This window comes from Rattus rattus, chromosome 3, assembly GCF_011064425.1.
Source record: "Rattus rattus isolate New Zealand chromosome 3, Rrattus_CSIRO_v1, whole genome shotgun sequence".
In the NCBI taxonomy this organism is placed as follows: Eukaryota; Metazoa; Chordata; class Mammalia; order Rodentia; family Muridae; genus Rattus; species Rattus rattus.
Window position 1 is genome coordinate 118,181,518 of NC_046156.1, and position 24,000 is coordinate 118,205,517.

Here is a 24,000-nt window from a genome sequence, read left to right on the forward strand (position 1 = left end):
GTTCTGAGTTCAAGTCCCAGCAACCACATGGTGACTCACAACCATTTGTAATGAGATCTGATGCCCCCTTCTGATGTGTCTGAAGATAGCTACAGTGTACTCATATATATAAAATAAATAAATCTTTTAGAAAAAAGAGCAGGATCAATTCAGGTGCTGTATGGAAACAGGGGGGCTAAGAATAGAAGTAAAAGATTGTCAGGAGAATGACACAGTGGTCTGGGCAAGGGATGCTGGTTCCTTAGACTAATGAGGTACATCTTACAGGAAGGGACAGAGCAGACAAAGAACTGCAGTACCATTAATAAGCTAGGGAACAGCAGGGGCAGCACGGCTTCAGCAGGGAGAGCACTGAGCTCTATGGACAATGCCTGTGAGGTGTCTAAATGGGAGTGTGCAAATGAGTGCACATATGTGTATGTGCATACATATAGTATATTTATATGGTTTCAAAGTTTCAGAATGTAAACTTGAGAACATGAACACAGACAGGATGAAATGACTTAGTGAAAATAGAGAAGACAGATCCAACAGAAAAATAAATGTTACTCTGATGAAATAAATAACCCTTGGAAAACTAAGTATGTGACTGTATGGAATAATCCAGATGCTTGCTGAATTACACAAGTAAATCCTAGTCCTAATAGAAGAGAGAAGGAAATCAAATTTGGTAAGAACTAAGGCTACTACTCTAACACACTAGTTATATAACATAATTGATAATCTATAGACCCTTCTTATCCTGTATCTTTCAATTAAAATAAAGTATCAGTGGTAAGATGGTAACAGAGGTACCTGCCATTAAACCTGGTAAGTTTAATACCTGGGGTCTACATGGGAGAAGGAAAGGACCGATTCTCATGAGGTGACCTCTGACTTTCACCAGCAAATAATGGCACGCACACAAAGTAATTAATTTTCATATAAATAGAGAAAAAACAAAGTTAACTAAGTAATATGCTTCATCCCAGAACTTCAAATACATTTGTTAATTTCATTTTTCCATCACCAACATGGTATTTTTACAAATTACAAAATGGAGGATTTTAATCTCATTTAGGTTAAAAAAAATGCAATTAACTATGTCTAGTGGAAGGATTCATCTCAGTATAACTGAGACCGTGACTAGATGTTTTGAGAAGTGGTAGCAATATGAATTTGACATTTTAAAGATAAACCCACACACCTATGGTCACTTGATTTTTGACAAAGGAGCCAAAACCATCCAATGGAAAAAAGATAGCATTTTCAGCAAATGGTGCTGGTTCAACTGGAGGTCAACATGTAGAAGAATGCAGATCGATCCATGCTTATCACCCTGTATAAAGCTTAAGTCCAAGTGGATCAAGGACCTCCACATCAAGCCAGATACACTCAAACTAATAGAAGAAAAAGTGGGGAAGAATCTCGAACACATGGGCACTGGAGAAAATTTCCTGAACAAAACACCAATGGCTTATGCTCTAAGATGAAGAATCGATAAATGGGATCTCATAAAGCTACAAAGCTTTTGTAAGGCAAAGGACACTGTTGTTAGGACAAAATGGCAACCAACAGATTGGGAAAAGATCTTTACCAATCCTACAACTGATAGAGGCCTTATATCCAAAATATACAAACAACTCACGAAGTTAGACTGCAGGAAGACAAATAACCCTAATAAAAAATGGGGTTCAGAGCTAAGCAAAGAATTCACAGCTGAGGAATATAAAATGGCTGAGAAGCACCTAAAGAAATGTTCAACAATCTTAGTCATCAGGGAAATGCAAATCAAAACAACCCGGAGATTCCACATCACACCAGTCAGAATGGCTAAGATCAAAAACTCCAGCGACAGCAGATGCTGGCAAGGATGCGGAGAAAGAGGAACACTCCTCCACATGGGATGGATTGCAGACTGGTACAACAATTCTGGAAATCAGTCTGGAGGTTTCTCAGAAAATTGGACCCAGCTATACCTCTTTTGGGCTTATACCCAAAAGATGCTCCAACACACAACAAAGACACGTGCTCCACTATGTTCATAGAAGCCTTATTTATAGTAGCCAGAAGCTGGAAAGAACCGAGATGCCCTTCAACAGAGGAATGGATACAGAAAATGTGGTACATCTACACAATGGAATATTACTCAGCTATCAAAACAAATGACTTTTATGAAATTCATAGGCAAATGGATGGAAATGGAAAATATCATCCTGAATGAGGTAACCCAATCACAGAAAAACACACAGGGTATGCACTCATTGATAAGTGGCTATTAGCCCAAATGCTCGAATTACCCTAGATACACAGAACACATGAAACTCAAGAAGGATGACCAAAATGCGGATGCTTCACTCTTTCTTTAAAAAGGGAACAAGAATACCCTTAGGAGGAGATAGGGAGGCAAAGTTTAGAACAGAGGCAGAAAGAACACCCATTCAGAGCCTGCCCCACATGTGGCCCATACATATACAGCCACCAAACTAGATAAGATGGATGAAGCAAAGAAGTGCAGGCCGACAGGAACAGGATGTAGATCTCTCCTGAGAGACACAGCCAGAATACAGCAAATACATAGGCGAATGCCAGCAGCAAACCACTGACCTGAGAACGGGACCCCCTTTGGTGGAATTAGAGAAAGGACTGAAAGAGCTGAAGGGGCTTGAGACCCCATATGAACAGCAATGCCAACCAACTAGAGCTTCCAGGACTAAGCCATTATCCAAAGACTATACATGGACTGACCCAGGGCTCCAACCTCATAGGTAGCAATGAATATCCTAGTAAGAGCACCAGTGGAAGGGGAAGCCCTGGGTCCTGCCACGACTGAGCCCCCAGTGAACAGGATTGTTGGGGGAGGGCGGTAATGGAGGGAGGGGAGGGTGGGGAGGGGAACACTCATAGAGAAGGGGAGGGGGAGGGGGCTAGGGGGATGTTAGCCTGGAAACTGGGAAAGGGAATAACATTTGAAATGTAAATAAGAAATACCCAATTTAAAAAAGATGGAAAAAAATTAAAAAAAAAAAGAAATGTAAATACTCAATTTAATAAAGAAGGGAAAAAAAAAAAAAAAAGAAGGGAAGAGGAATGGGATAGGGGGCTTATGTCCAGGAAACCGGGAAAGGGAATAACATTTGAAATTGAAATGTAAATAAAAAAATACCCAATTAAAAAAAAAAGAAAGAAAAAAAGTATGCTTATCCAATATTCTACTTCTATTTTCCTAAATCTTAATGTCAACTTATAATCTGGCTGAAATTATTTCCATCAGGGTACTAACACACACAAAACTAACTTTGTTGAAGAAAACTATAAAATTTAGGAAAGTTCAAATGTTCGTGCCAAATGCAAATGCTTTACTCTCATCACTTACTTCCTTTGAATCGTACTTCACCTTTTACTTTCATACTTTACAAAAATGAGTATACAAACTTGTTTCATAATTAGTCTGTACATATATTTGTCTTTAGATTGGTTCCTATATCAAGAAAATAGTATATTCTAATGATTGCCATCATTCAAGAGCCACAAGGCACCTGGAATATAATTGGTTGTGTATCAAATAAATCTGCTGCTTTGTTAGGAAACTGTTCTCACAATAATGTTAATCTGGAAAGAGTTTAGAAGAACAACGCAGGAAGTACTACGCACCTGTTTTATGGCAGTTACTGTTATCACGAAGAACAATGGAAGCCCACTGGTGATTGGACTGGTAGGTGTATCAATCATGAGCTAGATTTAAAGAAAGAACATAGAGTATTACATATTCATATTGTATTGTTGTCTTATTAATACCCCAAATCTCACATCGTTGTACAATGCATACAGTGTAATTTGCTATTTCCCTTTCTTGGCAACTTCATAGGCTTGGTTGAGTCTCTATTGCAGACTCTCATATGCTGCTAGACTGAACTCAGCTGCTCTACCTGTTTACTGCTGTTTTGCCTTTTGAGACAGGACTTTGCTACATATGCCCACACCAAACTGAACCACTCCCTATCCCCTTGTCTTTGCAGCTCAACTGCTGGGATTTTAGGCATGTACCATCAAGATGGCTACTTTGTTTTCACAGTTCTTCCGCAATGTTACCCATGAGTAGAACCACAATGGGTCCTATTTCATATTCTTTTGTACATCCTACAAAATACTGAAGAGTCTGTCAGGAACTTTAACCTAGGATTCAAGACAAACTCAATCTTGAAGAAAAAGAACTGAAAATGGAAAATAATCAGAGGAAGACAGCCAGGAAAATGGTGTTTCAATTATGATATAAATCATGTAACTGAAGTTTCTATAAGTTGCTGAAGTACGTGCATAGGTTAGAAAGAATACATATTTTATGATTTATTAATTTCCCTTCATTCTGGATAGGTAATTAAATTTGTGCTATTCAATATAATGCTGATCTTAGCTAGCAATTTCACAACTGCATACATGCCAAGTGAATATAGTTAGCATAATTTCATTTTCCAGGAAAATCACTAGATGCTCTATAGATAAAATTAGAAGTTCCTTTCCATTCATGAAGAAAAGCATTTTAAAACTAAATGTTTTCTAAAGCTTTAAAGTGATTTAAGTAATTTTAACTTTTCTTTTGAAATCCTAGGTTCTACTGAGAGACCAGTTTAGAGTTTAAACAAAGTTTTAATTTAACATTGAAGAAAAATTCTAAGGTTTTATCAGAAATAATAACTATGAGAAAATGATACTTTGTTTACAAATTGATTCATATTTATTTCAACTTATATTTTGATACGCACACACAGCCAAAAGAATTTAGATTAAGAAGCTACTTAATAGTTTATGATGACCTCAGATTTAAACCCAGAAAAGTACTCTTGTAAATACTTAAAAATTAAAGTAATATGTTGAATGTGGTGGCAAACACCTGTAATTCCAGAGGGGCACACGCAAACAGAAAGTAAGTTCATAACCAGTCTAGGCTATATAATGAGACTCTAAGAAACACACACACATTGAAAAGGAGGAGGAAGAAGAGGAGGAGGAGAAGAAAGGAAAGAAGAGGACGTGGAAGAAAAGAAGAGGACAAAGTAAGAAAGGGCAGAAGCAAAATGTTCAAAAATTATAAATTTAAATAAAAGTTATTGGGCTGGGATTTTACTATGCTGCCTAGTTAACATCAAACTCCTGGGTATGAGCAATCCTCATCTGCCTCGGCCTCTTGAGTATCTGTGATTACACACAACCTTGTACTGACTCCTTAGGCAGACATATGGCAATGATGCACTGCCTATTAACAGCTCTGAGACAGGCATCGGAAAAATCACAAGCACTGTTCTTAGCTTAGCTTACACTTATCAGTACTAAGACACACTAGTAAAGAAACAAAATGCAATTGATCCTAACATTTATAACCTATGTTTTAGAAATCTAGATTTGATTTAGATAATTTATTCATGAATACAATGGGGAAGCTGCAGAAGAACAACAACCCCATACTCAACAAGGAATACAATGTAATTTTCCCATATTGTAAAATATATGTTTAGACAGCAAGTTCATAAATATTCAAGGAGAGATAAAACTTACCTGAACCAAAAATATAATAAGAAAATAAAAGTTTGCCACTCTTCTGAATTGTTCAAATAAATTTTTTGGGACAAAATTCCATACAGTATACTAGGAAAAAAGAGAAAAGAAGAATCAACAAACACCTATTTAGTTCATGATACCAACAATATTTTTCTCTCTGTAATTTTAAAGAAAACAATTCTATAAATTGGCAGTAAGGTAAATGGTCTCAAGATATTTGCTTTCAAGAGAAATGGGAAAATGGTTCCATAGTTAAGTGTACAGACTGCTCTGACAAAGGACTCAAATTCAATTCTCAGCACCCAAGATGGTGGCTTGAAACTGCCTGTAACTCCAGCTCTAGGACGCTCTGAATCCTCAGACTTCCCCAGACACCCACACTCACTGACCTATATTCACTACTCACACAGACACACACAAATAATAATAAACCCTTTGAAAATGTGTGTGTAAAAATGTGTGTGTGTGTGTGTGTGTTACCTGTGGAGTACAGAACATATTATATACCACACAACTGGAGTTGCAGACGGTTGAAAGCTGCCATGTGGATGCTGGATACTGAAACCAGGTCCTTTGTATGAGCATTAAATGCTCTTTACCTCTGAGCCATCTCCCCAGTCCCATAAAAATTGGTTTTAAAAAACAGATTTCCAAGTTGGGGATTTAGCTCAGTGGTAGAGCGCTTGCCTAGCAACCGCAAGGCCCTGGGTTCGGTCCCCAGCTCCGGGAAAAAAAAAAAGAAAGAAAGAAAAAAAAAACAGATTTCCTTCGGCTACCTCATAAAGCTCATAAAAACAAGGGAAGCTGAGGATAAAGATTTCACATGCAAAGCAACTTACTACTAACAAAATATTATTTTCATGTTTTCTAATATACAGACATTAACATATTGAATAAATCAATCTGTACATATCCTACCATAGAGAGGGGAGGGACATACTATTCAGTGTGAAAATACTTTAAAAAATAATTCATTGAGCTTTAAAGTTATCTTAACTATTATATAATAGTGGGTAAGAGAACAGAATCAGTAAAACCTCTCTATGGTCATGTATTACTTTATAACTGACCTTTTCAAGGAAGTTTAAATTTAATATAAGGTGAGTATGGCCATTGAATTAAGATATAAGATTATCTAAACTGGGCATAGTGGCACATACCTTCAGGTAAGTAAGTGGTGTTCAACCTGTGAGTCATGACCCCTTTGGGGGTCACATGACCTTTTCATAAGGGTTGAATATCGGACATTTACATTATGATTCCTAACAGTAGCAGAACTACAGTTATGAAGTAGCAACAAAAATAATTTTATGGTTGGGAGTCACATGAGGAACTGTATTAAAAGGTCTCAGCTTGGGAAGGTTGAGAACTACTGCTTTAGGCCCAGCATCAGAGGCAGGCAGATTTCTGTGAGATAGAGCCCTGCATGGTCTAAACAGTGAGATCCAGGACAGCCAGGGCTACCTAATGAGTCACTGTCGGGGGAAAAAAAAGAAAAAAAAAGCAAACAAGAAAGATTTACAACATGTCAGATACACTAAGAAGCTTAGAGGCAAAGCAAAGAGATCAATAGTTGTAGTTAAAGATAAAATATATAAACAAACATGTAAAACAAAAGGCAAAGCTCCTTGTAGTTTTGTAGAAAATGTGTCAGAGAACAATAATACAGAAGTTTAAAAAAGCCCACCATGGTGCCAGCCTCACTGCAGCATGAGAGAAGAGAGTCAGCAACCATCTATGCCCTTGACATGACCTAAACATCTTCAAATTCTCACATGTAAGCACCATGGAGGAAGCACCATGGAGGAAGCATGCAATCCAGCAAAGGGTCAGTGGGAAAGAGTTCCCTGTATGAGTGCGGCAACACAGTCAGTTACAGGGTCTGGAAACAGCAGACACAATAAAGTAGGAAAGCCATAGAAGGAAACTTACTTATGCTAAAATGGCTTAGGAGGGTGCTTATTTAAACACCTACATTTCTGAAACTCTGGACAAAAACGTTAAACTGCATAAGAACACAGCCATATAAAGGGACTTATTTAATGGCAACACTTTCCAGGACTCTCGATCTCCAACACCCGCCAAAACGTGAATCTGACTGATGTTTTATGTGAAGTTCTACAGATAAGAACCTTAAATCTTAGTGTTAGCTCTGATCTGAAAGCCTCCTCCTGGAAGATTAGCTTTCACAGTACTGGAAGGTGCTAAGCAAGCTGCCAACGGAGGGACAACCAGCCATCCCACTCCACTGCGATGCCTGTGAGCTACAACAATGATCAGCATGGTAAGATATTCCTAAAGCATCTTCATCAGTGAGAAATCTGTATCTGCATCAGTGGCACTCACATTCTGGTAGTAACCAACACCTCTCTTATTGAATATTAAGGCCCACTCAACAGGTAGGAAACCATGCTTGGTACTGAAACTGTAGCCAGCTACCCAGGGCTAGAGAGGTCACGGATCTTATAGTCCAGCCCAATACATCACGTTAATAAACCAGCACAACTCCTAACTGTATCCTCAATTATTTCTTTGTATTCATGAGTGAGTGCAGCTCTTATGCATCATCAAGAAAGCGTCTCTCTGCAATAGACAGAGATTGCTGCAGAAGGCCGCAGCTGCTCCAAATGCAAAACAGACTGTGGGGTTCCCACTCCCTATGAACTTAGCTACAACACATTTCCTACACCTAGGGCAAGACAAGTGTCAAAGAAAAGGGATTAGAGAGGATGTAAGAGCCACAGAACGAGAAAATGAGCTGTGAGATTGTGACAGGCAAGTATGACCTCAGCAATGCCTAAACAAGACCACAGCAAGGAAAAAACAAAACCCAGGCTTACAGGAAAGGAGGACTCCCAGTGTGCCCTACACCTAGACAGCGGCCAGTAACTAAGCAGGGAGCGATAGAGCTAGTCTTCCCCAGGGGTCAACCCTGACACCATAAACATGCAAGAGACACTAAAGAGCTCAGCAAGCTGTCATTTACCTACGTAAAAATAACAGAGAATAAGAGCTTGCAGATCTGAGAGGGAATGAAGGTTGGGGGTGGGACATTAGAGGAGTTGGAGAGAGAAACAGAAAGGGGGAAATGATAAAATTATATCTTAAATAAAAGAATTAGACTTTAAACTTGTTTAAACCTATACGGCATCCAAAATATATGAGAGCTGGAGCAAGTTCCTTTAGCGCCCGCCATCAGTGGATCAGTTACATGGAGAAATAATGTGACAGAAGAAAGGGGAGAGAGCAGGGCGGAGGGACTGGTAAGCTAAGGTGGCATCTTAGGAAAGATGAGATCAGTATCCCAGGGAAAGTATCAGTGTCTCTGGAAGGCAGGGCAAGCGCATACACAGGTTTCCTGGGGTACCCTACACATGAGTGCCAGGTCTGAGTAAGAACTTTACCCTCAGTCTTTCTGATTCACATCCTCAATAAAAGCACTATTTAGTACGGGAGTCACTAGTCACATAGAGTTCTGACATTTGAATTAAAATAATTTTCAATGTTCAGTTCTTCAGTTGTACCAGCCATATTTCCAAGGCTGCAACAGTCCTACATGCTACAAGCTATCTTACTGAACATGCAACTCACTTCGATCATGAAAGAGAAATGAACTGCACAGCACTGCTCTATAACCTCTGCTTTAACACACATGACTTCTTCCAGAGCCAAAGGGAAAAATAAGTAAGAATGAAGTAGTACCTTACACTAATTTTAAAGTCTAGATAATGGGACAAGGAGGCTTTAAAATCACATAGAAAAGAGTGGGGGGTTGGGGATTTAGCTCAGTGGTAGAGTGCTTGCCTAAGAAGCGCAAGGCCCTGGGTTCGGTCCCCAAACCAAAAAAAAAAAAAAAAAAAAGAAAAAAAGAAAAGAGTTCAACTCTAACCAAGCCACTTACAATTTTGAGAAAATTATTCAATTTCCAAGCACTGAAATCAAAAACCATGATAATATAAATATAGCATTTTGTAAACAAGATTTAATAGTTATTGCACATAGGTTGTTGCAAAGATGAAATGACATAAAATGAGAAGAAACAGGCTCAGCAGACAGCCGCCACAGCTCAGTCACAACTGGAGAAAATCGTTACCTGGGAGCAATTAACAGCCTCTTTCTTTCACACATCATGTTGGGTAAGATTTATCTGTCAACCTTCCGTTTCTTGGCTTTTTAAAAGTACACATATATACGTGCACACATTCAGTCAATCATTTTTAAAATGTTACAAATCGCCCATTTTGTTTGTTTATTTGGGACTAACCACTGTATCATCATGTATACCAGGACAAACTACTGTATCATCATATATACCAGGACTAACCACTGTATCATATATACCAGGACAAACTACTGTATCAGCATATATACCAGGACTAACCACTGTATCATCATGTATACCAGGACTAACCACTGTATCATATATACCAGGACAAACTACTGTATCATCATATATACCAGGACTAACCACTGTATCATATATACCAGGACTAACCACTGTATCATGTATACCAGGACAAACTACTGTATCATCATATATACCAGGAGAAACTACTGTATCATCATATATACCAGGACTAATCACTGTATCATGTATACCAGGACAAACTACTGTATCATCATATATACCAGGACTAATCACTGTATCATATATACCAGGACAAACTACTGTATCATCATATATACCAGGACTAACCACTGTATCATATATACCAGGACAAACTACTGTATCATCATATATACCAGGACAAACCACTGTATCGTGTATACCAGGACAAACTACTGTATCATCATATATACCAGGACTAACCACTGTATCATATATACCAGGACAAACTACTGTATCATCATATATACAAGGACAAACCACTGTATCATGTATACCAGGACAAACTACTGTATCATCATATATACCAGGACTAATCACTGTATTATATATACCAGGACAAACTACTGTATCATCATATATACCAGGACTAACCACTGTATTATATATACCAGGACTAACCACTGTATCATCATATATACCAGGACTAACCACTGTATCATGTATACCAGGACTAACTACTGTATCATCATATATACCAGGACTAACCACTGTATCATATATACCAGGACAAACTACTGTATCATCATATATACCAGGACTAATCACTGTATCGTGTATACCAGGACAAACTATTGTATCATCATATATACCAGGACTAACCACTGTATCGTGTATACCAGGACAAACTACTGTATCATCATATATACCAGGACTAACCACTGTATCGTGTATACCAGGACAAACTACTGTATCATCATATATACCAGGACTAATCACTGTATTATATATACCAGGACAAACTACTGTATCATCATATATACCAGGACTAACCACTGTATTATATATACCAGGACTAACCACTGTCATCATGTATACCAGGACTAACCACTGTATCATCATATATACCAGGACTAACCACTGTATCATCATGTATACCAGGACTAACCACTGTATCATCATATATACCAGGACTAACCACTGTATCGTGTATACCAGGCTGGCCTCAACCTTGTTATGTACTAAAGGTGGCCTTCACCTTCAGAGTGCGTGCTGAGATTAGAGGCACGTACCATAATGCTCAAGATGCTCTGTGGTGCTGAAGACTGAACTCAGCTTTGTACATGGCAGGTGATTCTACCAAATGAGCTATTTTACAAATATATCCCAAGCTCTTAACAACAGTTTAATAATAAAATTATTTATTCTTACCTTAGATGAAATGATCCGGTTATCTATAAATTTCTGAGGTGTGTAAAGGCCATTCTGAGGAAATCTGTTGGCTATGTAAATAGTTCTTGTGTCACTTTGATGTGGTGGGTCAAAACCCTAAGAACAAACAACAGAAAAAGAATACTAATCAGCAGGCTAGTTCTTATAATATTTTACTATTCATTTTATATAACTGGTCAAATTATACATAGTATTGGCCTTAAAGTGCACTCTAAAATATGCTACAAGGAAAAAAAGATATGGGCTGGAGAGATGGCTCAGTGGTTAAGAGCACCGACTGCCCTTCCCGAGGTCCTGAGTTCAAATCCCAGCAACCAAATGGTGGCTTACAACCATCTGTAATGGGGTTGGGTTGTTTTGAAGAAAGCTAAAGTGTGCTTAAATAAATTAAGTAAATAAATAAGTCTTTAAAAAAAAAAAAAAGATATGAGAGCTTTAGAAGCATTCTTGATTGCATTCCTTACTTTTTACTCCCATGAGTGCCTTGCTTTCTCCTGAAGTAAGAGATTATTACTGAAACAGAAATATGTCTAACTAATATGTGGTTACCTTGCCTAATAGCAAAGTTTTATGTTCATCTTTAACCTCTCTTATACCAAGATCAATTTAGTTTTAAAGAGTTTTGTTCTCAAAAGACTAAGATTCATTTCACAGATTTATATCACTGAATCATTTCTTTGTAGCAGTAAACAGGTAAGACTTCCTGAATTGTAGCCAGAAATATTTTTGTAATATTCCTGGCAGGACACATACTCTGCCTTTAAATTCGAAAGACCATCTGTGTGGCTAGTGTTTTGTTGACTTGGCACAGCTAGAGATAGCTGAGAGCAGAGAAACTCAACTAAGAAAAATGCCTCCATCAGACTGGCCTGTATGGGTCATTTTCTTGATTGATAAACTAGGGGTGAAAGGCTAGAGGGCAAACCACAGGGAGTAAGAACATAATGTTCTTCCATGGCCTCTGACTCAGTTCCTGCCTCCAGTTTCCTGCCATGACATCCCTTCATAGATAATTTCTTTTCAATACTTGTGATAAGACAACTTGATCAAGGAAGACAACTTATAAAAGAAGTGTTTAATTTGAGCTTACAGTTCTAGAGGCTTAGAGTCCCTGATGGCAAAGCAAAAAAAGTGTAGTGGCAGGAAAAGCTGAGAGCTTACATCTTGTTCTGCAAGTTGAAGGTAGAGAAGGTACTAACTGGGAACAAAGTGAGCTTCTGAAACCTCAAAGCCAGTCCCAAATGACACACCTCCTCTTCTAGGACCACACCTCCTAAATCTTATCCAAACAGTTCCACCAACCAGGAAACAAGAGATTAGCATGGCAAGTAACTAGTGCATCTATACTCTCTTTAAATCTGCATTAGGGAACTTAAAGTTGGGTGTGCAGGAAGAAGAGGATCTAGAACAGTGGTTCTCAACAGGTGGGTCATACACCCTTGGGGGAGTTGGTGGGGAGGTCACGCAACCTTTTCACAGGAGTTGTGGAAGACCATTGAAAAACATTTGATATTTACAGTATAATTCATAACAGTAGCAAAATTATAGTTATGAGGAAGCAACAAAAATAATTTTATGGTTGGGGTCATCACATGAGAAACTATATAAAGGGTCACAACATCAAGAAGTTTGAGAACAACTAATCTAGAAGGACGGGGGAGGGGAGGAATATGATCAAAATATATTTTAAAATTACTTTAAGCTTCTCTTTCTCTTCTCTGTGTGTGCACTCTTTCTTTCTCTTCCCTGTCTCTCCTCTCTCCCATCCCATGGAGACTTTCCTGGCCTCCTTCCTTGGGGCCACTGAACTTGCCCAGCCAAGAGCAGCTTCCAATAAACCTGCATTCAGTATAATCTAAAAAAAAATTGTTTGAAATAATAAAAATATAATAAAAAAGAAAAATAAAGAGATATTGACCCTCAAAGTGGGGTGGTATCTTTCTTATTTGGGACAGAAACCCTTTTCCACATTTAAAGTTCAACTTTAAATAAAAAAGATAAGATTATGGACGTTCCTGTCGCTCACTATTAAAGAATCAAGTCATTCCCACTACTGGAACTTTCTGAGCACACTGTTTAATTTAAAAGCCTTAGTAGAGTGCCAAGGGAAGCAAGCCTGGGAGGAACAGAGGTCAAGAAATAAAGTCTTCAGTGATGTGCTGATCAACAGGACCGCCTACTGTCTACCACACACATTATAAAAATTCTTCAAGTCAAGCCTTAGGACATCAACAGGCAATGTATGCTGAGAAAACGTGTTCAGTACTGTGCTGAGCACTGTGATGATTTTTTTTAATTATTTGACCATTCTGAAATAACAAATCACTTAGATTTGTTATGTTATGTTATGTTATGTTATGTTATGTTATGTTATGTTATGTTATGTGTTAAACCATCCTATCATTTTACCTGCAATCTCCATTTTATAAATACAATGGGCACGGACTGTGTGTCAGGAAACACTTGGAACTACTGAAATACCAAAATGAGAAGACAATATTTTTACTCTAAATGAAATTTCATTTTTTAAAAATGAGGCCTTTATGATAGAAGATACAGCTTCTTATCTACCAAGGTCCTGGATTCCCTCTCAAGCACAGAAAAAGATCCAAAGATGGCACTGAAAGGAAAGAAATAAATTCCTGACTCTCCTCATAACAAACAAAACAACAAAAACAAACAACAGCAAGGCTTTGAAAGCCAAGCCATGGAGCAGTGCTGAAAGGCACCCACAGCCACAGCTGGGCATGGTTCCCATCTAAACCCCAGCTTCCTGGGGGTCAGGATGGAGGGTCTGTCTGAACTGTAAGTTCAAGGTAGGTCATCCCTGGCTATACAAGGAGACGTCATCTCAAAAGCCAAAACACAGGAAGAACAGGAGAAAATGTGCATGTTGCCAACCATCTGGGCCTGACACTGAAGCTCCCTTTGATGAGCAGTCCCAGGAGAAACAAACCAGCCTGAGTCCTGAGGCAGCCAGGGAACGTTACAAAACAACACACTGCATCAAATCCATCTCTAAACCATCTAGATCATCTAAACCAAGTTCAGCTGCCTAATTCTAGACATACATTCTTTCATCATAAAATAGTAAAATAAATTTCAAATTGAGAAAAATTCTTACTGAAGTAGCATTACGTTGTTGGGTGCATCATCAAGCACATTCTTCTGAATAAAGCATTAAAAGTGTAGTCTAGTTTATTTCAGATATAATAGTGGTCATGTCATAGCCAGAAGACACTGTTTCACTCGAACCTCCTAGACCTCCAGTAGATGGTGTAGATGCCATTTGAGGCTAGGATTGAGTGGCCACCTTAATCTAGTTGTGTGAGTGGGATTTGGGGAGGCACATGCTGTTACTTTTGGTGTGTGCATATGTGTGTACATGGGAGGGGTTAAGTCATTACAGTAAAATGATTTTTTAAAATAAAACTAGGAGTAATGAAAGCAGCAAAATGACAAGAACACTGAATATTATAGCAGACAGGAAAGGAGTCAACATTATGCTCACCAGTTAACTCTAGAATGCGAGAATTAAGGGCCATGGAGCAGCATTTTTTAAAAAGGAGGTTGAAAGTGTTCCTAACTATAGTAATGTCAATCTTCAGATTGAAAGAAAAATGCAGAGGAAGAAAAACAGTATAAAAATGATATGACAGGGTTGGAGAGATGACTCAGCGGTTAAGAGCACTGACTGCTCTTCCAGAGGTCCTGAGTTCGATTCCCAGCACCCACATGGTGGCTCACAACCATCTGTGATGGGATCCAATACTGTCTTCTGGTGTGTCTGAAGACAGTTACAGTGTACTCAAATACATAAATAAATAAATCTTTTAAAAAAATGATATGACAATCAGACTAAAAACATAAAGCATCAAAGATGAAATTAAAACTAATGTAATATCTAATAAGGGTACTGAATGCAGACTATATAATGAGTTCTGTGATATCATCACTCTGTGATAGTGGTTAGGAGCACTGACTGCTCTTCCAGAGGTCCTGAGTTCAATTCCCAGCAACCACATGGTGGCTCACAGTCATCATTAATAGGATGCTCTCTTCTGATGTGTCTGAAGACAGCTACAGTGTACTCACATATAAACAAAATAAATAAATCTTTAAAAAAGGCTCTGATAAATATGTCAATTAGAATGAACAAGAGGATTAGACTGATCATTTCTCCAAAAAAAAAAAAAAAACCAATAGATACATAAAGATGTCGGACAGCCTTTGCCATTATAGAAATGTATATCAAAATTATATTTCAACGTACTGGGATAACTATAATTTTTTTAAAAAGTGTTGGAAAAATATATAAAGGCACAGGAATGTAAAATCTAACTGGGAAATTGTATAGAAGTTTGGGAAAAGGTTGATAATATCTTATAAAATTAAGGCTACAGTAATTTACTCTTTAGGTTTCTGTGGGGTTATGAAGATATAACCCCACAGAAAAACTCTGTTAGGCTATGATTTAGGACACAGCTAAATAACTATAGACATAGCTAGAAAAAATGAACGTACAGTTATAGCTATCAATCTTAAGTTTTTTAAATTAATTTTCTTTTTATTTTGTGTATTCCCATGGGAGAGAGTGTCAGCATGTCATGGTATGCATGTAGAGGTCAGAGGACAACTTTTAAGAACTGGTTCTCAGAAAGGGAAACAAAGTAGATAGCAGAGGTCTATGGGTGGAGGATCTGGGTGGGAGAGGGGATGGGGAACAGGTGGAGACGAGTAGGAGGGGAGGTGGGGATTAAATGTAGAGAGAATGGGAAAGAGAAGGGAAATCAGAGGATGTGCCAGAGACCTGAGATGGGGTGAGGACCCAGGGAGTCTATGGAGGTGACTCTAGCTGAGAGTCTTAGCAGTGGGGGATATGGGCCCCCACTTCCTGTAGCCAGGAAGGACTCCCCAAGGGAAGGATAAGGACAGCAACCCATCCACCACACAGCCTTAGACCCAAAATGTGTCCTACCTACAAGATGTGTTGGGGACAAAGACAGAGCAGAGACTCAGGGAATGGCCAACCAATGACTGCCCCAAATTGAGACCCATCTCATGGGCAAAAAACCAATCTTTGACACTATTAATGATACTCCATTAGGCTTGCAGACAGGACCCTAGCAGAAGTGTCCTCTGAGAGGTTCCACCCAGCAGCCAATGGAAAGATGCAGAAACTCACACACTTAGGTGGAGCTCAAGGAGTCTTAAAGAAGGGTTGGGGTAAGGATTGAGGGACCCAAAGAGGACAGGGCTTCCCTAGGAAGACCAACAGAGTCAACTAACCTCAACCCTTGGGGCTTTCAGAGACTGAATCGCCAACTGAAGAGCAAGCACAGGCTGGACCTAGGTCTCCTGCACATATGTAGCAGATGTGCAGTTTGGTCTTCACTCGAGTCCTCCAACAACTGCAACTGGGGCTGTCACTGAGTTTGCTGCCTTCCTGCCTGCCTGTGGATCCTGTTCCCCTAAATGGACAACCTCGTCTGGCCTCAGTAGGAGAGGATGCACCTACCTAGTCCTGCAGTGACTTGATGTGTGTGGGTGGAGAGAGAGTGGAGAGGGGAAACCCAGAGGGGAACTCCTCCTCTTCAAAGGAGAAGGGAAAGGTGGAATGGGGGTAGCATCTATGTGAGGGGTACTGGGAGGAGAGCAGGGGCTGATATTGGGATGTAAAGCAAATAAATTAATTAATTAATTTAATTTAAAAATAAATAAATCTAAGATACACAAAGAAGAAGAACTAGTTCTCTCCTTCTACCATGAAGGTCCCAGGGACACAGCTCAGGCTGCAGGCTTGGCAGCAGAACCCTACCTGCTGAGGCATCCTGCAGGCCCAGCTGCTAGGTCTCTACAGGAAAGAATATAAATATAAGAACTCAGAACTGTGAAGATGGCCCAATGGATAAAGTGCTAGTCATTCAAACCTAACCACCCAAGTTTCATCCTGGGACCCCACATAAAAAAGGCAAATGCAGTGTGTACACCCTTTAATACCAGAATGCTGAAAGCTAATCTAGAACACAACGTGCAGCCAAAGAAGCCACAAGGTGGACAGTGAGAAGCCACTCCTGAACAACGCTAGCCTCTGACATCCACGCACATGCCCTCCCCCATCACACACACACACACACACACACACACACACACACACACACAATTAAATAATCAAATAAATTTCAATGCAAAGTCAATCAAAATCCTTGATTCCCCCCCCCAGAGAATAAAAAACAAAACAAAACCTGCTTTTATGTCATAAATGGAAGAGCAAAGGTCCAATGCAATTCTGAGAAAGAGAAACCAAGACATGTGGCTTACAAATGACTCATAATGCAAAGACTATAATTAAAACACTAAAAATGACTTGTTATTGGTATACCAATAGATGAGTAAAATAGAAAAAAGAGAACATAGAGGGAAATTAAAAATGTCATTTGTAATGGAGAAGGCAAACACATATATCAGACATCAAAAATGGCTCATCCAACAAACAGAGAGATGAAATAACTTTCCAACAGCAAACCACAAATCCCCTTATTCTATATATAAAAGTCAATCGTAAGTATATTAAATTTGAATACTGAAAACTCTATTTTTAAGACAATTGAAGAAAACAATACTAAAGAAATTCTGATTCTAATAAAGGAAAGAAATTGTTAGGTAGAATTGAAGGCAGAAATCAATTTTTCTACATACAAAGAAACTTAAAGGGGAATGTGTAAAAAAAATATGAACAAAATTTTATATAGAGAGCAAAGAACAGAAAAAGATATTTATAGCACATATAACAAAGAAATGGCATCTACACTATAAAAGGAACGAAGAACTACTTATAACATTAATCATTTTAAACATTTTTATTATTTTAAATTATGGAGGGGTGGGGTTATATGCACATGAGTGCATGTTCCTGCAGAGGATAGGAGTCCAGTTCCCCCGACGCTGGGATTTCAAGTCGTTGTGAGCCACCCGATGTGTGCTGACAATCACACTCTGATTCTCTGCATGAGCAGTAAGCCATCTGAATGGCTATTTCTCCAGGCCCCTAATGCTAATCTTAATTGTCAATCTGATGGGATTTAGAATCACGATGGGCATAAACCTCTGGAAATACCTATGGTGGACTGTCTAGATTAGGTTAATTGATATAAGACCCACCCTTAACGTGGGCCAGCACCAGGCTTAGATTGAGATCCTAGACTGAGTAAAAAAGAGGAAGTTGATCACCATTGTACTGCTCCCTAAAGGCACACGAGACTAGCTGCCTCAAGCTCCCGTCACTATGATTTCTCTTCTGTGATATGCCTTGAACAGTAAGTTACAATAAACTTTTCCTTATGTTGCTTTGGTTAAGGATTTTATCACAGCAACAAGAAACTAATAAACTACTCAGGAGAAAAATGGGACATTTATCCATATGAATAAAACAGAGGGACTAGCATTGCTCATTAGCAATGAGGAGAAAGAAATGAGATTTTTTTCATACCCATAAGACCAGTAAAGTTCTTTTTAAAACATTTATTCAGTAAGTGCACACGCGCGCGTGCACATGCCATGATGTACGTACGGGTGGAGACTAGAGAACAACTTATTGGAGTTAATTGTCTTCTTCTGTCTGCCATGTGAGTTCTGGGGATCAAACTAAGGTTATCAGTCATCAGGCTTGGTAACAAGTGTGTCTTTACCCACTGAGCTGTATCGTCAGCCCTGCTAATGTTTCTGAAGCTTGAGCAAGCTGTAGTGAGACAGCAACTCTCATACTCTGAAATGTAACTGAAGCAGCTCCTTAGCAGTCACAGTGTGCATAGCCGTCATCTAGCCATTCCATTCTAGGCAGTTCACTCTTTACAGAGTTACCTACAGAAAGGTCAGCGCGCTTTTGATTTGTTTTATTCAGTAATAACAAACCTCAGTTAAGACAAGAGCCTCTGAGGAAGCTACCTGAGCAGAGAGAGGGAGCTTCACTTAAACAGTCCTAAATCCTCTCAGCAGGTTACCACAATAGATACTCAGAAAATGTTAGAGGGAATTAATGAATGGGAAACGATTATGCCTAAAAGGGATGGAAAACTGAGAAACACTTTTTGTTAGGTGGAGAACTAACAAAGACTGGGTGGAATCCCAGGCTCACTTCATGAGGTAAGTAGGTAGAGTCAAGAGTGCGGAATAGTGTTATAACACTGAGACAAAGCAGGAAAGGGGGCACGGAAGCCACAGTGGAGGGGTGCTGGGCATTGCTTTGTTTGTTTTACTTTTTCTACATAAGGGTATAAAAGGCTTTACTGTTTGATCAGGGATCTTACTTTTCTGTTGCTGTGAAGAGACGCTATGCCAGAGACATTCAAACCACCATATAAGGTTAACATTTAAACAAAGACTCCAAGGAAGTAAAGGATCCAGCAGACACCTAGGGGAAAATATTCCAAAAAAAGAACCAGCAAGGACAAAGATCCTGTGATGTCCTAGGCATGCCTGGCCACATGAACTGCAAGAAGGCAGAGTCAAGAGTAGAGTAGGGTGGGGGCGGGGGCGGGGTGGGAGTGGGGCTGGAAAGGGGATAACATTTGAAATGTAAATACCTAAAGTATCCAATAAAAAGACAGAGTAGAGTGGGGAAACATCAGTAACCTTCCTACACACAACCAACAAACATACTGAGAAAGGAGTAAGGGGAACAATATTATACACACTAGCATCAAATAAATACATCAATAAAATATTTGGGAGTAAATTTAAATAGAAAAGTCTTTACATATAATAAAAATCTTTACATTGAAAAAAGAAACTGAAGGTATCAGTAGAAGGAAAAATTTTCCAAGTTCCCATGTTTATGCATCAGAAGGATTAATATTGTGAAAATGGCCATCCTACCAAAAGCAATCTACAGATTCAATGCGACTCCTGTAAAAATTCCAACACAATTCTTCACAGCAATTGAAAAAATAATCTTGCAGTGTGCTGGTGGTGCACACCTTTAATCTCAGCACTTGGGAGGCAGAATCAGGCAGACCTCTGAATTTGAGGCCAGCCTGACCTAAGAGCAAGTTCCAGGACAGCCAAGGCTACACACACAGAGAAACCCTGTCTCAAAAAACAAAGAAAGAAAGAGGGAGGTGGGGAGGAGAGTGAGAGAGACAAAGAAACAAAGGAACAAACAATCTTTAACTTTTATGGAAATAAAAAACCAAGAATTGCTTAAAGTAATTCTGAAGAATAAAAAATTGGTAACTTATACTACAGAACAATAGTAATAAAAACAGCATTGTATCAGAATAAAGAGAGATGCACTGATTAACTTAATAGAAGTATAGATATGAACATAAGTCTATATCTATGGATATCTGATTTTTTAAATTATTTTTGAGATTATAATTTAGTCATATCATATTCATCTCCTCCATCCAAACCTTCCTGTGTATGGGATTCAATATTTTTGATATTTTATTCCTTTTTTATTGAAACCTGCATTCAACACTAGATGTCTACCTTTATAACAAACAAGTACAGTAACAGTACTCACTCTAAAATAAACCATACTTCCCTTAGTCACTATTTTCCTGTGGAGACAGCTTAAAGTTTTTCTTTTGTTACAAAAACAGGAATGTACCTATACAAAGGCTCAAAATAGGCCCATCTTTAAAAACAAAAGGCAACGATTCAGAAAAGACTATGAATAGAACATGTAACCAGTTGATACAAACCTAATAGGATTTGTTAAAAGATCAGTTATATCTAATATCACATCTGAAGTGTTCTGGTAAAAGATATCACACAAAGAAAAGAATTTATCAATGTCTTTAAAAAGCAAGTTTTTTAAATCTGACAAGTTACTATAAAACTCATGGCCTCTTTGTCTTAAATTGTTTTCGTTGGTGTGTGTGTGTGTGTGTGTGTGTGTGTGTGTGTGTATTCCTAAATACACAGTACTCGTATGTCCATGTTTCAAGGCTGACCATGTATTACTGCATAACTGTCAACTTCTGTGTTCTCCCCTGGGAAGACTACTATTCTCTTCTGTCAGCATTCCTTAGTTGCCTATAGCTTTCTCTAGCGTTGACTCTCCGTGGGCTTTCCCCCTTCCATGTTAACACACCTACTGTGTCCTCCTTGTTCAGTTCAGGTTTAGGCAGCCAGGTTGGTGAGACTGACTGGGTGTGACTTCAGACATTTCATTGAAACTCTCTGTTCTCTGGCCTTTAGTCTTCCCATACCCCTTCTGCAATCCTCACGTACAGTAGTTTAGAGAACTGAGTTTTGACAAAGAGGTCAATACATACACCTGGAGAACAAAGAACACCTTCAACAAATGGTTCTGGTCAAACTGAATAACACAATGTAGAAGGATGAGATTAGAGCCACATCCCTCATCCTGCACAAAACTCAACCACTAATTGATCTCAGAACTTGATATCTCAAATCTAATAGAGGAGAATGTGGGAAATCTGCTTAAACTCATAGGAACGGGAAAGGACATTCTGAAAGAACCCCAATAGCACAGGCACTGAGACCAATAGTTGGCAAATGAGACTTCATGAAACTAAAAAGCTTCTGAACAGCAAAGGATATCGATCAGGATTTGAGTGAGGAGGTAGCTTGAAGAAATGGGGAGGGCTGGAGAGATGGCTCAGCAGTTAAGAGCACTGACTGCTCTTCAAGAGGTCCTGAGTTCAAATCCCAGCAACCACATGGTGGCTCACAACCATCTGTAATGAGATCCAATGCCCTCTTCTGGTGTGTCTGAAGACAGTTACAGTGTACTTATATATAATAAATAAATAAATCTTTAAAAAAGAAAAGAAACGGGGAGATCTTTAGCAAGTATACATCTAACAGAGGGTTGGTATTTAGAATATATACAGTTTAAAAAAACTAAATATCAAGGAACAACGTAACTTAAAAATGAAACATGAAACTGAACATAATTCTCTAAAGATTACATATGAATAGCACATGCCTTTAATCTCAGTACTTAGGAGGCCGACTAAGGCAGGTAATTCTCTGGAGTTCCAGAATAGCTTAGTCTACATAACAAATTCTAGTCAGAGCCACTTGTCTGGGGGCGGGCGGGGGGTGGGGGGGAAGGCACAAATGCTAGAAAAGTGGAACATGTATTCACCGCTGCTGGGAAGGCATTCCTCACAATGCTGGAAACAGATCTACACAGGATCCAGCTACACCATTCTTAGGCTTATAACTAAAAGACTGTCTATTCTACCTCAGATACTTGCTTGTCCATGTTCCCTGCTGCTCTATTCACAAGACTCAGGAAAGGGAAACAGCTTAGATGTCCATCAACTGATAAATGAATAATGAAAATGTATGCATTATACAATAGAGCATTATTCAGCTGTTAGACAACAAAATTATGAGAATTTCAGGTAAATATATGGATGACAAACACAATCATCCTGTGTAAGGCAACCAAAACCCAGAAATACAGGCACTGCATTTCTTCTCGTCTGTTGATGCTTTTTCAGCTTTAGGTCTGTGCATCTCATTGGAATACACAGACAGCGTAGGTAACTAGTAAAGGGGAACGGGAGAGGAAAGGGGTCTTTCATGGAAAAAAAGAGTGCTACCAAGGAGGAACTGGTACAGGAAAGATTAACTGGTTTGAGAATGGAAGGACAGGGTAGAGGAGGGAATTTGAGGAAGGATGACAAGGACTGAAGGCCTTTTGAAAAGTCGCAGAGGCCTACTATTGTGGAAGCTTCCAGTTTGAATGGAGTTACTCTGTAGTGAGAGGGCAATATCCCAACTAGATGTCCACTGCTAAATGAAGCTCCCAGGACCAGGAATGGGTTACTTCTTTTTGAGTTATTTGCCAAAAGCATCAATAAGCCCTCTCCACAAGTACAGGCTATGCTACTGATTGATTACCTCCAGAACCTGACAGTAAAACCCCAATGCTGAAAGCACCACACTTTTGAGTTACAGAACATACAGATACCCAGGTGGCTCTGGACTGGTAACCTCATCTCTACTGCCTAGAGTTCGCAGTGCTGCCCACTACAAGAAAAGTAATCATCAGCCTCACCCAGCTGTGAGCACTGAGAGCGACAGTCACAACCTGCTGGCAAGATACGCCCACCGATAGCACTGAGCAGCTCGAGTGTGTGGGGAGTAATAGACTGAATTAGCTCTAAAGCCTGTTCCTTGAGATATGGGACACCATCCATGACACCAAGAACCCGTGGCTAGATAGATCACTAGCTCTAGGGAAAAACCTACTACTTACCTGCTAAATGGGCATGCCAATAAACGACTTAGTGACTTACTGCTCTACCCATGCATCCCTGCACTGCCCAAATTCATTAGAGAAGCTTCTTCTTGCAATATATAGCAATTAGCACAGAGACCCACACCTGGTCAACATGTAACAAATAAGAGATGTCAAAGCGCTTAGCCCTGATTGGACGTCTATATAACACCCCTCCGGCCAAGACTCAGGGATCTAAGTCAAAGAGTTGAAAAGATTAAGATGCAGAGATGGTAAATGAGTTCAAATCAACTTTTCCAGTCACAACAAGGCAGATATACAAATTCATAGCATTTGTAACAATATACACAAGGCCTGCCCAAGCTCAAGCTAGAGAAAACAAACTCTGAGCGCGGAGGAAGTGAAGCAGGCATGAAATCACACCCTTAGCTGAAGAGCTGTTGGCATTTAATTGCTGCCAGGG

The 24,000-nt window shown here is 39.1% G+C and overlaps 1 protein-coding gene across 3 annotated transcripts in view; it reads right to left on the reverse strand.

The window, feature by feature from the left end:
- Atp11b (ATPase phospholipid transporting 11B (putative)) overlaps positions 1 to 24,000 on the reverse strand; it is a 97,998-nt gene that overhangs the window by 69,550 nt on the left and 4,448 nt on the right. For all 3 annotated transcript variants that reach the window (XM_032898506.1, XM_032898508.1, XM_032898507.1), the window contains exons 2-4: positions 11,294 to 11,410; positions 5,533 to 5,622; positions 3,634 to 3,714 (exon numbers count right to left, since the gene is read on the reverse strand). In XM_032898506.1, coding sequence (XP_032754397.1) covers positions 3,634 to 3,714; positions 5,533 to 5,622; positions 11,294 to 11,410 — 288 coding nt within the window. The remainder of the gene's footprint in view (positions 1 to 3,633; positions 3,715 to 5,532; positions 5,623 to 11,293; positions 11,411 to 24,000) is intronic.